The sequence below is a fragment of the Myripristis murdjan genome, chromosome 14, assembly GCF_902150065.1.
Source record: "Myripristis murdjan chromosome 14, fMyrMur1.1, whole genome shotgun sequence".
NCBI lineage: Eukaryota > Metazoa > Chordata > Actinopteri > Holocentriformes > Holocentridae > Myripristis > Myripristis murdjan.
Window position 1 is genome coordinate 22,332,892 of NC_043993.1, and position 18,217 is coordinate 22,351,108.

At 40.0% G+C, this 18,217-nt stretch overlaps 1 protein-coding gene across 3 annotated transcripts in view; it reads right to left on the minus strand.

Annotated features, from left to right (window-relative positions):
• thoc2 (THO complex 2) overlaps nucleotides 1–18,217 on the minus strand; it is a 42,791-nt gene that overhangs the window by 20,722 nt on the left and 3,852 nt on the right. For all 3 annotated transcript variants that reach the window (XM_030068557.1, XM_030068556.1, XM_030068559.1), the window contains exons 2-19: nucleotides 17,554–17,609; nucleotides 16,854–16,945; nucleotides 14,505–14,556; nucleotides 14,145–14,215; nucleotides 13,936–14,057; nucleotides 13,658–13,791; nucleotides 13,255–13,415; nucleotides 12,318–12,410; nucleotides 11,823–11,978; nucleotides 10,401–10,573; nucleotides 9,989–10,184; nucleotides 8,531–8,569; nucleotides 8,106–8,236; nucleotides 6,275–6,376; nucleotides 2,432–2,516; nucleotides 1,279–1,372; nucleotides 1,114–1,194; nucleotides 868–964 (exon numbers count right to left, since the gene is read on the minus strand). In XM_030068557.1, coding sequence (XP_029924417.1) covers nucleotides 868–964; nucleotides 1,114–1,194; nucleotides 1,279–1,372; nucleotides 2,432–2,516; nucleotides 6,275–6,376; nucleotides 8,106–8,236; nucleotides 8,531–8,569; nucleotides 9,989–10,184; nucleotides 10,401–10,573; nucleotides 11,823–11,978; nucleotides 12,318–12,410; nucleotides 13,255–13,415; nucleotides 13,658–13,791; nucleotides 13,936–14,057; nucleotides 14,145–14,215; nucleotides 14,505–14,556; nucleotides 16,854–16,945; nucleotides 17,554–17,609 — 1,935 coding nt within the window. The remainder of the gene's footprint in view (nucleotides 1–867; nucleotides 965–1,113; nucleotides 1,195–1,278; nucleotides 1,373–2,431; nucleotides 2,517–6,274; nucleotides 6,377–8,105; nucleotides 8,237–8,530; nucleotides 8,570–9,988; nucleotides 10,185–10,400; nucleotides 10,574–11,822; nucleotides 11,979–12,317; nucleotides 12,411–13,254; nucleotides 13,416–13,657; nucleotides 13,792–13,935; nucleotides 14,058–14,144; nucleotides 14,216–14,504; nucleotides 14,557–16,853; nucleotides 16,946–17,553; nucleotides 17,610–18,217) is intronic.

Here is an 18,217-nt window from a genome sequence, read left to right on the forward strand (position 1 = left end):
TATAACTGCAGGCGCACACACCCGTGACGACGGCAGCTTGACATAGACGGAAATCATAGGCTATGATATTGCGTAGATGCAAGTGATGCAACGCTGTCAGAGCCGACCGACACGAGTGTGTCATTCAGCATACCTGCCAACATTTGAGTAGTAAAATCCAGGAGACCCAGTTCATCCCGTCTAAAATACGGGAGAAACCTGGGAAAAATGGGAGTGTTGGCAGCTATGGCCAGATACTGCGACATATACCTCCTACAATCTGACTTGTTTCCTTCACTGTAAAATCGGGAGATTAGTGGGAGAAATTACTGACCGGAAGGATTGCGGGAGATAGGGTTAAAAATCGGGAGTCTCCTGTGTGAATCGGGAGAGTTGGCAAGTATGGTCATTCAGTGCAAAAATAATTAGGTCAAAAACGATTTAATATACTGCAAATACTAGTTGTTTATGTTTATTTATAATTCATTTAGGCGGACAAGGCTACCAGGTAGGCTACTGTCCAGTTGATTAATATAAAAATACTAATTTTTTTTTTGTATTCCCACCGCCCCCCGATTAGTCGACTTTTGGTCGAAATTTCAGGACTTTAGTCGACCAAGATTTTCTTTGGTTGACTACAGCCCTCGTTTGTTCAACTGTCCAGTTACACTTAACTTCAAAAACTTCATATTGTCAACAATTATCTTGACAAGGCAGATTTCCATTTTTCAATTAGCTAACTCAGTCAGTTAACTGACTAATCGACAGATTATTTCAGTACTAACAGTGAACAAACTCAGGGACGTGACTAACCCAATGACTGTGTGGGATTACTCCCTGCATGACAGTCATGATGTCCTGACACCTTGTTGGTCTGGACCTGCTTACCTTTTTCCTGCTTTCAGCTGATTGGTCACATACTGAAGGAGGCCAGCCAACTCAATCGGGTATTTTCTGAACACAGCTCCACATAGACTTGCCAGGCCTTGGTAGACAAGAGGAATAGCCACACATCAGTGAAAAGGATGGGCTCATTCAAATTCAACATTTTCTTTTTGATAGTAAACAATTGGTATGACACAGCTACAAGACAACAGCACCCATTTACATGAACCTCACTGCCAGGAAACATACTTTGAAGCCAGGAGGAGATGGTGGTGTCGTCATGCTTCATCTTCTCCTTCTCAGGGTTGGCCAGAGCCTCAATGATGCAATCTAAAGACAGAGTTAAGCAAACAACCCAGCAAACCAGAGAGCCCCCCTGACCCCAGTTGTTGCATCATTATCAATGAAGGATACAGGCCAAGACGTCATAGTTGAGGGATGTGAGGTATTTCAAGGAGTCCACCACTGGACCGATGAGGTTGTCGTACCACTGAATTTGAGACAGAATCTGGGAGGGGAAAAAAAGGTTTAGTAGCACAATAGGGAAAAGATGTTGACAGCATAGAGATCAGAGACAAAATTATGTTGATCCATCTTTGACAACTGCTGCATGAGCAAAATTTATGTGGCTTACTATGCACAATATATGGCTAATATGGAACAATGGCAGTCGCAGTTATGGACTAGGGCAGTTATTCTGACAGATACTGCGACAGTGACATGATTTTAGTGAGAATGGCAATTTTTGCATCAATTTTCATTTTCACTGAAAATAAATGTGCAGAAAGAAAGAAAGAAAGAAAGATGTGATTTTTGCTGGGTCTATACCAGCCAAACATGTTTCCTTATGTCTGGGGAATATAATTTGCAAGCCAGGGCATCTCTGTAGTACCACAATACTTCATTTATAGTGAGATTTTGCCGCATATTTTACCTTTATCAAAAAATGGCAATTTCAGTTCCTATACTCAGTGTGTTATCATAATACACTGTTTTTGTCATGTGCTTCCATTGTTCACTACAACTACACCTGATGTAATAACTGCAAATATTTTATCACTCATTTGATAAAATGTTTGATTAAAACACAAAAAAGACAAGGACTGTCTAGTTAAGGTCCATGGGAATGTCTTACTTTTACCCATGAATACATTATATGTAGGCGGACCTATATATGTAGGCAATGCCCAGGACACAGAGCTACTTCAGTTTTTATGGGAGTGTAGAATGAATATTTCTGTTTCTAGTATATGTTGTCTCCTGGCTGGTTTAATTTTGCTTCAGTATATTTTCATGTTGGTTATTTGTTGCAAGACAGTCACAAAAGAGGAAGAAGCCATGCAATTATTTCCCTGTAATAGACTAAACATGCACGGAAAGTTATCTGGGGCCAGTTGGTACACCCAAATATGCATGGCTTTTGTTAGTCATGTGCTGTAGCACCTTGCTTGTTTTCCAATTTTGCTGCCAAAAAATGACTACAGCTTGGCTTTGTAGTTTAATGACATCACATAAAGGAAGACTAACATCAGTGCATGTTTAAGACCACAAAATAATAACAACTTACATAATCAAAAAGGATGGTAGGATTGCTATGGCTCAGCTTGCCAATCTGCCTTCCAGATGGTTTCACATTCTCTTTGGTCAAACGCCTGGGAAAAAAGAAAGCAAGCAAGAAAAAGAAGGAGTTGCAGATTAAAAGCACAAGGAAGATGCAATGAGAATGGTAAGCAAAGACTGTCACTTCTGTAAGACTCACAGCATTTGGAAAGCTTTTGTATGGTTGTCAAGCTGATGATGAAAATATTGTCACCGATTTCTTTAACAGCTGAATGGTGCTAGGATAACTGCCAAGCACACGAAACTGTATTCTGAATCCTATCTTTTTTATTGTTCAAGTTCAATTGTCACTCAATATACAGCTCAGGTGGAAACAAGCAAAACATTAAAAAATGTCAGCATGCTGTTTATCCTGTCACTCCAAAACAGTGATATGTGTTTTGCTGGGGAAAAACAAGGGGCTGTTCTCAAAGCATGTGTTCTTGTGTCCTCTAGACATTAACACGGCATGGCATGGTGATGGCAAAGCGACTCAAGTTGACTGGCTGGATTAGCTCGCAGGCACCCTCAATCTAACCCGACCTGTTGAGGACTTGTGACCCACTCCTGATTTGCTTTTGCGCGCGCGCACACACACACACACACACACACACACACACACACACACACACACACACACACACACACACACACACACACACACACACACACACACACACACACACACACACACACACACACACACACACGTTTCCCATTTACAGAAAGACCTTTTAAATTTGCATTTCAAAAGTTTGCAAAACAGTAGCACATTAGAGAACAAGCTGTGCATCTGCCATTTCACAACAAAAAACAGACGAGGGGCCATATTAACAAACTTTCTGAGAATACTCTCAGAACTCCGAATTTAGACTAAACATTTCAAAAATTCTAAGAGCAACTCTGATCTGAAAGTACCTTTTATTTTGGTGAGGAGGTGTGGTTGACCCCCTTGCTAGGTGTGACACATTCTTTTAAAATGTGACACATTCTTAAAAATAGACAGTAAAATCGATAGGCCTAAGCATAGAAGTTAGTCTCTATTAGGATTACTATTATGTGTAATGAAAATGTCTTTTTGTAAGCCATGTTTTAAAAGTAATCTACAAGATGTTTGAAAACAGAGGACTACAGGCCTATTCACATGCCAACAGTTGTTATATTTATTTGATTACATGTATTTATCATGCTGGTAATTTTGGCACCTTGTCTATTTTATATTAACAGGGGGAAAATGGCTCAGCTCAGATAACACTGATGTGCATCCCATCATTTAGACCTACAACACCGGGGAAGCCCACAATGTCCGTGAATGCCCTTTTGTGAGTCTGCACGGTGTGGACATCCTGTGGAAAATTACTGCATCACAATATGAGGCTGTGAAAGCGCTGTAATTGTTTGTGTGATCACTCTGCTAATGGAAGGTTGTGAGAGACCCAAGTCATGACTGCTGCACGGTTGCATTTTTCCGGTTGCCAAATAAGTGCTGTAATCACTTTCATTTCTGCCAATATAGTGTTTGGTGGGAGATGTGAGCGCATCTCTAATGGGATTGACCACAAACATTATCCTTGCATAATCTAATCTGTAGCGTTTCATTAACTCCCTGTCATTCAGCTTTTTTTGGAGAATATTCCGCATACCTCTTTGTCATTCAACCATTTACTCCACTGCTTAAGAAACTCTAAGAACTCTTAAAAGCCCTCCTCCCTAATCCTAACAGGTTTTCTTCACCTTAGGAGCTCTAATCATGGCTAAGATGCTTTGTAAACAACGCATCTTTACCAGGATCTAGTCTTGACTGTAGGGGGAAATTCTTAGAAAACATCAGAATTCTAAGGATTTTCTTTGAATTTCATCACTAGGAGCAACTCTTTGTACTAGGAAGCTTTATGAATATGGCCCCAGGAATGTTACTGGTTTCCTTCCCTTGTTCTAAACAGTTACTCTCTTTACATTATTCCGTGTAGTGTGTAAATCATTTTATCTACTACATCTGGTTGAGATAAATATTTGAGAATATATGGTTCTTTCAAACATATTTATCTTAACAGTTAATAAACACTAGCACTGACTGACCTTCACTGATAACCTGGAAATAAGAACAAATCAAAAATTCATCAACAAGGTGCATACTTTATGGGGTGACCCACTGAGCACCCCGTCTGAGGCAGGACTCTGTTGTCATGGTGAGACAGCTTGATCAGGGCTGTAATGACACAGAGCACAAAGCCTCTGCCAAAACTAGCTTCAGTGAGTGCTCTGTGTGCATCTGTGAGATTGGGAATGAAGGTCCAAAGATCTCTGAGGCTGTTCATGTGATTCTGAGGAGTTTGTTCCTGTCTGTGACTGGCAGCGTGGAGAAACAGCAGATGGAGTGGTAGAGGACGACAAGGTCTACAATGCTTCTATAAAGGAGGAGCAGTGGGTGGGGTGCAACAGAGAGGTGCTTGATATTCTGGGCGGCAGAAAGCTTCTGCTGGCAGCGTTTACAGATGGTGGCGTTCAAAGAGGAGTTTATTTTTCAGAATGATTCCAAGATATTTGCAGTCCTCCACTAACCAAACTACCTCACTACTGATTATGGTAAAGTTGTGAGGGCAGTCAGGGTGTGCTGGTGGAGTCAAAGAGCAGTACGATTTAAAAACACTGAAGACAGAGGATGGCACAGAAATTAAATTCAGTAGAATTGGCATGGGCCTGCAGTTCGTGGCAGGCCAATGTATTTCTGGGTTGTTTCCCTTGCCAAAGCAACAGTTGTCCTGCATTCACTGATGTCAACACTTCAGCAAATGAGTTTGTTTATGCTGGTGAAGGCCTGATGCACAGCTCATGGAAAACTTCTTTGGTTGTCACAGGTCTAAGAAATTGAATTATGAAGTAGTAGACAAACAAAATTGTTTGGAAGTTGTTTGGAAGACTTAGGCCTACCTAACAGGTTAGCGGCACTGCCATAATGATATGTAACAACATCTGTTAACAATAAAACAGCTGATTAGGATTAGCTGATAGAATAACTATAATTAATTGCTGGTTTAATGTTACCTTAAACTAGAGCAGTAGAGATTGGCGTCGCTTTGCTGAAGATTTGGTAAAGTGAAAGGATCCTGAAAGTGCTGGCTAATTACAACATTAAGACGTCAGTAATATGAGCCACAACAACTTGTGTCCAAAATCAATCTTTGTTCAAATCATCAGTGCAGATACAGTATCTTCCATTACCAATAATTTTAATAATGCACATTTTGATGTGCATTATTATGGAAATATCAAGGTTGTTCAAGTAGTTCCCCAAAGATGGCTGCCTGGCCCATTAGCGACTGTAGAATCTCATAAACAATACCAGTTGTAGTCAATTCCATTTCTATGGAGAATGGTTATTTATCCCATGAGTTTTCTTGGCAACCAAGGATTCATCGGATTGTGACTCAGCTGATGACAACAAATGGGAAGCCCTTAGGTTCATCACAAAAATGACACATCATGTCTAAGCAGCTCAATGGCCTGTACTTCACAGCCCAATGAAACAGATGGGAAAATAAACAGCTGTGCGTTTTAATTGATCACATACACAATGTCAGGCACACAGCCAATCTAACAATGACGTGTTCACTGTGCTCACACTGTCGGAAAGTTTGTTCTCTCGAAGACAACTTGGGAAGAGAGTTTTCTGCAAGGTCACTAGTATTGCCTTGGTGTTTCTTGGATTTGAAAAACAGCCAAGGTCAACACAAGATGCCAAAGGTAAATATTAGAGACAGATGAGTTATGTGACAAGGAACGGTACAGTGAGCCCTGCAAAGTGACTTACTTCATAATGTATTTGGCCCTGTCCACAGTTTGAGCTTTGACCTTCACCAACAGCGGGTGGCTGGAATACGTCTCGTTCTTCCACTGCCCATATAACCGGTACCTGTGGGAGCAGAGAGTTAGATTGTGGTGAGAATTTACCGAGGCAGCACTCAAAGACACTGACAGGACATTGCTGGAGACTCAAACAGGAGACTTAAATACACTAACAAGAACACTGGATTAAAGATGCAACTGTAATTCAAAATCATACTTAGTCGGTGAGAGCTTCATGAGAATCAATTTAAGATCATTTGTAATTAAGACGTGTTTTTTGTTGTTGTTGATTTTTTTTTTTTTTTTTACTAATTTTAAGGGGTACACGCTCACTCAAAGCAGTCCTTGACTTGTCAAGTAGTCATGGGAAGCTATGATAATAAAGTTTGATTGTGATCATGTAATTTTTTTGTCTGACAGCAGAGTGACTAGCTCATTTGCCTTCAGCATTTCAGTTATATACAAGTGCTGCTTTTTCACAGCTGACAGACTCTCGAAAATCAGATTTAGCAGCTTGTTATCACTTTTTGAGCAATTTAACGTCAAAAAAACACTTAGAGTCCTTAAGACGTCTCAAATTCAGCACAAACAGCACTCCACTGTAAGACACGCAGACTTTCACAGTGCAGATATATGAGCTGCACAACTTGTCTATTCAATTCATATCATCAAATCAGTCCTCTGACACATGACTTATTGTACATATAGTGAAGTAATTACATTACATTATTAGCCATCACAAGCTGACTGCTGCAACAATCAGTCAAATCATTGATTAGTTGCCAACTATTATATTTAAATCAAATCAAATCAAACTTTATTTGTAGAGCACTTTTCATACATGGAATGTAGCACAAAGTGCTTTACATGTTAAAAACACCCCCCTCCCCCCCCTCCCCCCCCAACCTCTAGACCCCCACCCCACGATTCTCTCTTACACACACACACACACACACACACACACACACACACACACACACACACACACACACACACACACACACACACACACACACACACACACACACACACACACACACACACACACACACACACACACACACACACACACACACACACTCTGTTTGTTTGGCTGAGTACAGAGGAACCAGGTCAGGAAGCGCTGCCATCTGCCGTCAACAATTTTGATAATCAATTAATCCTTTTGAGTGAAAATATTGAAATTATTCAATTAAAGCTTCTCAAATAAGAATATTTTCTGGTTTCTTTAGTCCTCTATGACAGTTAACTAAATATCTTTGGGTTGTGTACTCTTGGTTGGGACAAGATATTTGAAGATGTCACCTTGTGGAAAATTGTGATCAACATTTTTCACAATTTTCTGGTATTTTATGAATCTAACATCTAATCAATTCATTGATTAGTTGTTAGGTTAATAATTAACAAATTTTTTGTCACGAAAATTAGCATTAGCTGCAGTTCTAAAGCTGACACAAACAAGCACAAGTGAAACAAAACCTTTCGAAATGTCAGTCCCTCTCTTCATCAGTAGTGTGCCAAAACATTCAAAGACTATATAAAAAATATTGCTGCGGTGCTCAGAAGAAAAGATGTTTTGTTGCATGTCGTATAGACAAATGCATTTTAAATAGTCAAAGGTACTTTTGAGAGCCGAGGTTGACAGATTTCCTGTGTGTCCTGCTCTTTTCTAGTCAACTGGTAAACACTTTCCTGGAGCACTGCCTGTGGGGTTTTACTGACACACTGACAGCTCAATTACACACTGCCACATGTAGAGTGTGATACATGTGTGGGTGTGTGTATGTATCTCTCACCTGTGCTGGTAGGGGAAGAGTTTGAAGAGACCCCACAGTTCTTCAGACATGCAAGCATTGCACTCCATCAGAGAGAGAGAGGGGAGTAGCACCTGGTCGGCAATGCTCAGGAAACAACTCAGCAGTGTTTCCTGTAATGAATGGGGTGCACATTAACATGAATAAGGTGCTCACAGACACACAAATTAATGTTTAATTTAGCCAAATGTCACACAAATTCATCAGAATTTTTTCACAGTACTCCAAAATCACTATTGTCATCATGATATGATTACAGAAAGACAATAAACAATAACATTGAGTTCTCACCCAACACTACATACCAGCAAAGTAAATTAAAGCATATTAATACTGTTTACTCTCTAGAGCATTCATCTGCAGCACTCTCCTATTGTTCTTGGGGTCAACACAGTTTTGTGACTTACCATTTTGTCTTTACCATCAGCTCGACCATCACTTTGGTACTGAGAAGCACAGAAAAAAAAAAATAAGAGCACAAGTACAAATAAGATGCACTCAATTTGTAAAGTGAGAGTACACTGGCTAACCCTGATGCATGTGTGTATGCTACTAAATTTTGGATGTCTCCAGATTTCCTCATGCTGACTGGTGGCAAGTCTGAAATGCTGGTCACTGGTGCCCCTACCCATAGGCATCTTTTTAGTGATCTTCACCTACATTTTGGCCGCTGCATTATCTCTCAAGACACTACAGCTAAAAATCAAAAACAATACTGAAAGGGCTTTTTATCACCTCCACAACATCACTAAAATTAGACCCATGCCAAGTACGGCTAATGTAAAAACTATTGTTCATGCATTTGTAACCTCTTGCCTCAACTACTGTAGTGCTGTGCACTCTGGTCTGCCTGCCTTTAGAACCAAAGCCTTCAGCTGGTCCAGAATGCTGCTGCCCTTCATTGGCTCCCAATTCATGCCAAGGCAGACTTTAAAGTCCTTTTATTGACTCATAAGAGTCTACATGGGCTTGTGCCAGCCTACCTATCTGACTTAATCAGACCCCTTCATGACTTTAAAGCCAAAGACGTATTTGCTTTCTTTAGCTTACAGACAGAATTTCGATTTGACCACAAAGGGAGACTCAGTCTCTGCCTCTAGGCTCTCCTGTCTTATTTTAGTTTAGTTGTTAGTTCCTGTAGTAGTTTAGTTCCTGCCAGGTTAGCTGTCTCTCAGTCTCTCTCCTCTTCTCTTTCCTCTCAGTTGTGACAATGTTATTTTATGTAACTAACCCATTCTCCTCTGTCTGCGTGAGCGGATGATAACCATTGCCCTGCATGACTGTGGCTCCCAACTTTAGGTCACTAGTATGACTTTCTGTGCCTTGCATGGTCCTGCTGACTCCTGTGTCTTCTACAGTCAACAGCTTTGCTGCATTAATGCATTTATGCACTATATTCTTTTTACTTAATCATTGCACCCTGAGTGTGTCTGTCGTCTTCCTCCCAGGTGTCCCAATCCTCCGCTGGCCTATCCCCACCATCCTCTTCAACTCCCTCATCATGGCTGTTGTGGCGGCTCTGTAGCTGAAAATTGTGCTGTGCTGCTGTGACTTGCCGCCTGTCTGTCAAAGCCTCCTGCTGCTTTTCTCGTCTTATTTTGTCTACTTATGTGTCTTTTCTTTGCATCAAGACTATATTGTTTGCAATTTGTTCACTGGGTCGGCACCTATTGCACACCGGTCTGGCCATGAAGATGCCTCCTCTCTCTGTAGTCCTTCTAGTTTTTTCTTGCCTGCTATTAAGATAAAGTCAGGGGGTACCATCCTGTTTCGTTTGCTGTAAACTAGCAGGCATGTAAATCCCTCTGAAACTTTAAAACGTGATATTGGGCTTTAAAAAAAATTGAACTTAATTATCCTTGTACCTCTTTCATGAAGCCCTTGCCTAGACGCACGATCTTGGCAAAGAGGATGGGGTCATGGGAGAGGTGAGGGCCCAGGTAGCAGAGCATGCTGAACGTGTCCCTGCGTAGGTCCTCAAAGCTCTCTGCAGGCCGAGGTGCCCTTTTGTTCCTCAGCGGACGCATCACACAGCCTCGAGCCCCCTTTGGGACACCGGCTCTGCAAGGTACAGACCAGTGAGTAAGAACCACACCACCTGATAGTGTAAAGTTTTTGTTTTGCTTTCCTGTATTGTTTTCCATTTGTGCTTGAGTGAAAAAAATCTTGCTATGGAGATTAGTGAAGCTACAGTGTGCACTCTTGTGTATCGTTCTGCATGCTTTTTGTTCTAGCTACACGCAGTGGGCACTAAGTGAATCTCAGGGAGTGGGGCACCTTCGGTACAGAGGCTCCACAGTCAGGTGCACCAGCTGGCAGAGGGCCAGTGCGATGGCCTTGTGAGAAGTGGCATAGAAGGAAGGCATCTGGTCCATAATACTCTGGGCATGGTGCCAGTCTCCAATCCTGAGCAGTGCTTCCAACAGACCAAGCTTCTGGTTATCAGGTGGCTGTGGGCAAAGAGATGAGCAGCAACTGAGTGTCTGTGTTTATGTTAATGAGCTGAAGTTTGAGCGTGAGACTCCAGACAGCAGTTAGAACACAGCAGTCGCAAGAGCTAGGAGCTCTACTGACTGCAATCTTCACCATCACCTTCAGAGTGGACAGCATCACAGCTAAGGATTTTCATACATAAAGTCTTACGCTTACTGAAGTTAAATGTGAACAAAATGAGAATGCAAATACCTCGGGCAATGTTAATGGGACAATTATAATTATTCAATGAGAAAAATTTTACCATTTACTGGTAACAGAACTACTAATATTAGATTTGAAGCGGGTGAACTTTAATTCATATGTATTTTCACAGTCTAAACTCCAACGATATTCAGACACAGTGTTTAATATTTTAATTTTTCTTTTCACTTTGCCCTAAAACCTGCCACATGTTTGATATCATTTGAATCCTCGTTTATGACACTTTTGTAAACTCAACAAGCACGTCTTGGCATCTTCATAACACAAACAGTGGAATTTTCCTTATTTGTTAATGAACATTTGTCTTTGTAAAATAATAATGGAAAAGTGTGCTATTAAGCCTTTTTCACAGCAGCCACTTTGAGATGAAATAGCACAGTAAGCACAGGTGTTGCTAATGACATGAATTAAAGTTCTGGTCCATTTTGGTCTATCAGGGACAGGGTTTCGATCTTGTTCATGTTGGCTCTCTGGAAAGGTTCCAGTACATTTAAATAGAACAGAACCCAGTAGTAACATTTCATTTTTCATTTTCATTTCAAAATGGCTGCTCTGAAAAAGGTTTATTGAAATTTCAAAAAAGTCTTCCTGCTATTTTTATACTGAAACATGCCTTGGAGTTACATTTAAGAGAAAAAAGTGGCACTTTTAAGGTAAACATCAAGCGAAACTTACAACAACTCTCTTCCAAGAAAGTAATTGGGTTTGCTGGATCAATGACTCCATTTGGGAATGTCCTAACAGGCATTATATGGCTGACTACTGAGAGCTCATCCATTTCCAGTGATGATTCTACATGTTGACTTGGCTTCAGGTGATGCAGAATGTGGATTAACACATTTCCTGCTTCCTTCTCCATGGCACTGCTTCATTTATCTCTCTCAATCCTTTGGCAACTTGTATCCTTCCTGACCAACATGTTGTGCACTAACATCTACATTCTCAGACAGCCAAGGAAATCAAACATATATGAAATATTTATATGAAATGTTTCTCTGATACCTTCTCATTCTTCTCTTCATCCTTCTCTTTGTCTTTTTCCTTGTCTTCACTTTTCTCTGATGGCACCACAACCATGATCAGCTTGCGGGCAATCTGCTTGGCCTCCGAAATCTCTTGTTTGTGTTCTTCTACGATGGTGACATCCAGTGGCATGAGCTGGAATAACACAGAGTTTAGTCTTAAGCCTAGGACCAGACTCTACAAGCTACATGTGTGATGAAGGGAGGATAAAACCACTAACTTTGTGTTCCATGCAAAAAATTTACTATTATAATGCTGCACCACCTCCTTGAAAAACCTCAGACATCCTTTGTGTGCAAAGTGACAGTGAGCATCCTGGAGATATCACGGTATTAGTCTTGGTTTGGCAGTTCATAACTTTGGTCTTTTGAAATTATATTGCCAAATTTTAACTGCTAGGGTTGAAAGAAGAGCATTCAGATTCTCAAAGTGAGTGGTATTCCCCTTTAATTAGGGAGGTCTCTTTTTCCTTACATGTGCGTAGAGATCTTCCAGCTCTATTAGGTTGTGGTGAAGCAGAGCAGCAGCAATGTGATAAAGTGACTTAGGAGTTTCCTCGTTGGGCTCCTGAAGATAGACATGAGAAAAAAGTATACATGCATTACAGCTGTGAAAATGATGACATTAATTGTTCTAAAAAATTACACAGCACCTTAATTAACTTCCTGTGGATGCTCATTTTCTCTTATTAACTGACTTAATACTACAAAGGAAGCGTGCTGCCAATCCTCTCCAAACACGACTGACACTGGAAATGTTACAATGCACTCTACTGGATCGTAGCACAGTCAGGTTTGTTCAGATATGTCAAGGGTAACTTCATTAGCACTGTCAGCTATGAACAGTGTTAGCTGCGAGAGGTACTTATTGCTTAGTTTCGTCAAACTAAGCAGTAAGCACAACAGAAACACTATGGGCTTTTAATTACACTTTTAAGTATTCTTATTTTTACTGTCATTACTAGATTTTTGGTGCTTGTGGAAATTAATGGTGCAACACTATTCTTCAGGTTGAAAATGCAATTTATGGTAGCGTGTTGAAAAACATTTAGGTAATTAAGCATCAAACATAACTGTTACAAAATAGAAGGAAATAGGCCAGATCTAACCACTGCTTGAACTGTTCCATATTATGGTTCCATAGTCTGAGGAGATACATAATATCCAGCCATGTTTAAATAGCCATGAATTAAAGCTTTGGGTCAACTGGGATTAATTGTGATTAATCACAGCAATTGTGTGATTAATCAGGTAATTATTTTTAATCAATCCACAGTCCTGGAATGCATTATTATGGCCAATTGGTGCAAAATAATGTGCAATATAAAATCTGCTTTTTCATCATACATAACTCCTGGACAGATATTCTGTCTTCTTTCTTTGTGTTTATTTCCCAGACCCGTTCTTCTCACCTGGTAGAATTTGAACTTGAAGCCAAGGATGTGGCAAAGGGTGAGTGGTTCACACATGTAGGACTTGATGAGCGACAGGAAGAACTCATCTTGGTCAGATCGACCCTCATACACCTCCAAGATAATGTCCAAGACGCGATTTGGGTCTAGGTTGAAGCAGCCTACAGGCAGACGAAGTGGAAAGATTCAACAGGCAACAAAGTGAAACAAGGAAATGGAGAAGAATGATATGATCTCCTTTGGATAGACTCAAACATAAGTGATCCAACAGCATCAAACATTCCAGACAAAGGGGAAAAAAGTCCTTTAGATTTGCAGCACACTTCAGCTACACACCCAACGAGCAGCACGTTCAGTCTAGCCACTCTCAAAATCATTCATAAAAACAACAACTGTTTCATACCTATCAGGGATTTGATGCTCTCAAGGACGAGGTGGCTGGTGATGTTGCCTGAGAGGTCTTGGCCCAGCTCAGTGATTAGCTTGGCATAGCCCTCATTCTCTTCCCTAAGCAAGTTAAACTTCTGTTGTTTGTAACTGTAAGGAAAAAGATTTCACAATTATGCACAGGCATTATGCGACACTTTAATATGTGAAGGCCCAACCCACTGCACTGCACCTTTTCTTTGTATGTCTACATTTACCCTTGAATTGTTTAATTCAATTATACGCTCTACTTACAATAGCTTAGTCTTGATTTTTACAATCTTCTGGTTGAACTGATGGGCTTGCTTTATGAGTCCAAGAGACTCGAGGGTTTCTGGATCCAGCCTCTCTTTCAGAATGGCCTCTGGAAGAAAAAACTGGGGAGGGAGGTTAGAAAACAGCGTTACTAAACTGTGGTTTCTGGCATCAGCTTACAAGCTGTTGTTAATCAAGATGATTCTTACCAAACACGCTCCCACCAGCTGTGTGTAATGGTCACGTTTGTTTTTTTCTTCCAGTGCACCTGTCTCTATATCTGTGAAAAATATTTTAAAAATTAGCTCAGAACGATGAAAATATACTAAGTTTATTAACAACCATTAAGTTATCATGGGTACACTGCTTTAAAAAAAAAAAACTTTTTGAATGAATGCTGTTACTTTAACAAACACATTTACATGCTTTGCGTGAATAGAATGCTACTCATCTAGAGGTTTAATATTTCAGAAACATTTACGACTTTCATAGGTACATAACAAATTTATACGTAACACTGTTCCAAAGAGCTACAAAATGTAAAATGTATAACATAAAGTTATATTTACCGAGTATACTGAAAACATCTGCTAAAATGGATGGCATGTCATCTCGGAGTTCCTGAGAATGAAACAAAAAAGTTCTATTACTAGAGAGTTAATTTAAGTTGGACAAATTGAAGAGTATGTGGTAAACCAACAGCCTGATAAACAAACTGTTTTATCTAAGCAATAGTAAGTGCAATAAAAAGACCAACCAGCTTAAAAAAGCATACTGTAGAGACAATAGCCTGTAATCAAAACTCACAGGCAACAGGACAAAATCTGTTGCGTGATAATAGGAGGTGATTCATAATGTTACTGTGGCTGTGACTACTGCTGTGGAAAGAAACACTGTATTGGCCTTATTGTCTGCAGTGGCCTGTAAGAAAACCAATGAAAATCAATATATAAACGAAGTGTTGCATATATTTAACATCCATCCATCCCCATTCACATTCAAATGCAAGATATCAAAAGGGCAAAGAATGCTGAGGTTAAGTTGCTAGATCTGAATCCACTTTTTGTTATCACTGCTGGGCAACGTATAATATATCAATCTAACTGGCCAATGAGACAAATGGCTCTACTCTTTATAACCAGGGTAACTAAGGACAACAACAAAAACAAACATGTTTGAAAATGATCAGGACGCCAGACTGCAGTGTGAGATCAGGACGTATTGAGCTGACGTTCCAGTGTTTCCTCTGTGATTTTAATACAGCTGTGGTGCTATGGGCAAGAATTGTAGTTTTGTTCCATATATGCAGCTGTTTGCATCCAAGTTACATTTAAAGTTGAGGTTCTAGTGTTGAAAATGCACTGCTTTACTTTTAAGGGATCTGGACTACACTTAGTTTAGTTTTAGATAACAGCGAAGCTAAATTACAATGTTAATTTCTTATTTCACATTTTCTCTTACAGTGGTGGTAGTTTCCTTGCTGTGGTGGCACACCACTGATAAATGAATACAGAGAAAAACACGGCCTTTTCACGTGATATGAACAATGACATGTCATTTTCACACAATAATCAGAAGGGGGCTGTACTGCCAAAATAACACAAGTAGTAAAACTGAGGCGGTAGTCCCGGTTTATAAATAGGGAAAATGCCTGCTGCCACAGCCTTACCAACTCTCACCCTGTTAAGCGTGCCTGTGAGTTTAATGATTAACCTCTAATGTATTCACTGTATTTACACCCAATTACATAACCAAAGACTGTATTTGCAGTGACAGTTGTGATACACATGGTAAAATGTGAAATTATACACAATCGCGAGCAGTTTTCATGAACAATCATTGCAACAAGCACCATGTTCTGTGTATAGCGTCAAAGCATGATGGAACCCAGACATAATGTGAAATGCACGGAAAGGTGGTTGAAAACATACTCATTTGGATTTTACTGAGATAAGAAATGAATTTGAAGCAATATGATTGAGTCACTTTTTTGACAACAAAATTGAAAGTTGTTGTAAAGAAGTATTTTTATGACCACTAGAGGGTGTTGAGAGCTTAAATTCAGTTTGTAAACTCAAAGACAGCCATGCCTTTGCCAAGCCATGAAAAATGGCTAAAATGGCTAAAATGAAGGAGGGGACATATTGTGTCACAGTATTGGGGTACAACACTTGTGCAGTAAAATTTGGTCCGCACATGCACGAAGGCTCAATAGATAGTGCGCGATCACATACCCCTTTTCCACCAGGGCTGGTTCGGAGCCGGTACCTGACTTGGCACCAGTTTTTTGGTTTTCCACCGCCCAAGCAGGGGCCAAACTGGTTCCAAACTGGTGCTAGGCAAGCATCGACTCCGAGCAGGGGCTAAACCAGAGAAAGAACCGATGACGCAGCCCACCGCGTCATTGGTGGGCGGACTTACAGACTCAAACGGGAGCAGCGATCGCTATAAACGTAAAGCTAAACATACTCACCGTTTGTTCCGACCACGAATACGACGGGTAGCCAGCAATAATTGCGTTTTTCACCTCTGGACCGCAATGTAGGCTTGTAAACTTGTGTCGTACCCCATAGCTACCGTGTGGTCAGAGACCGTATCTATGCCTTCTTTAAAATAGCCTTGGTTCACTGCAGCTTTGTTTACAAAACCAAAGTTAAGGGAAAAATGCATTTTTGGAATGGAAATAAGGGATACTTTCATTCTAACCAAGGTCTTGTTGGATTACTTGGATTATTTTGGTCTCTGACCTCCAATTCGAAAATGTGGTAAAACTTCAGACTTCAGCAACAATGTAAACAAATGCTTTGAATGGACCTTTTTCTGTTGCTGCAGTACTGATTGCAGTGACAGAAGCACCCATTGTTAGTGCATGTTTAACTCTACAAAGCAGAAAAAAAAACACTGTTCAACACTTGTACCATCATGTCTCCAAGGACGCTAGCAGCAAGATCCAACTTCAGGTTCCCTTGTACAACTTGCCAGCAGAGCTCGTATAAGGCAGCCTGGATATCTGGATGAACAGAGGACATAAACACTCAATTGATCTTGGGGTAAAAGCAACTTTTGAAATACTGACAGACAGGTTAACTCACAAAAAAAAAATTCTTCTGTTTCATCAAGTCCTGTACTTATTTTTCAAGGTAAAATGCGAAAACGAATTCTTGATATTGTATGGCAAAATGTTGTCAATTTTCACCAAAACTGATGCGTTACAAACAAGAATAACAAATAATAAATGCAGTAACACAAAACATACTGACAATTGGGCATTTGAATCTCACTGTTGTGCCAGCATACATTGTAAGTGGAATTCTTTCTAAAAAACGATGGTAGCTATGAATCTGATCTCTCTGTATGTCACCACGTTTCAGTGTCCCAGACATATCATTGTTCTGAACCTCTACCTTACCTCTATTCCCAAAATGACAGAGTAAGCAAAGATTAATTGTATTTGTAGTTGAGATTAAGTAACAGGGAACCAAAATAATGCAGGGGACAGTCTTTCAAAAGTTGCAGAACATGTGACAGTAACACCCAAAAATGACAAAAAAGAAAAATCCGTCTTGACAGCATACATAGTAATGGTTCTGAAGAACTGAGGGCTGTTTTGAAACTTACCTCTAACCTCACTGCCATGATCTGTTTTCTCTGTGAGTTCCTTGCACAGTTGTACACTAAGAAGAAAAAACAATCTGGTCAGTAAAACTATTCAGACATAAGAAACCACATTGTGGGAGCTCATTAAATGTAACATTCAAAACAACTTCACAGGATTTACTTATTATATTTAATTATTATTTACTTATTCTGTTAAAGAGCTATGTATGACTCATAATTACAACCCTCAATGCACATTAATATTCTCTTAATATTTAGGATGGTGATGTATTCAATATAGGAGTATAATACCATATCAACATCACATCTCATTTACAATACCACAGTAAAACTCTAATCCAGGCTGTGAGAAGCCTGGGATATTCTGATATTATTCAGAGCCCCAATGCATCTAAATAAATTACTGTGTTTACTGTTTGTTTTCACTGTTTGCACAAACTCCATGTAGTTGTCTAGCTCACTTCATTGGTTAGATTGTGAGCAGGAGAAAACAAATAGACAGACACTCCGTTTTGAGGGCCAGTAGCATTCACAGGTTGATTAATAAAAGTTCATCTCAAGGTGTATCTCAATCAGACTTTAGATAAGATATGAGCCAGATCGGATACGGTGAAAACACAAACACAAACTACTGCCAACACAATCATATGTTGATTTGTGCCTA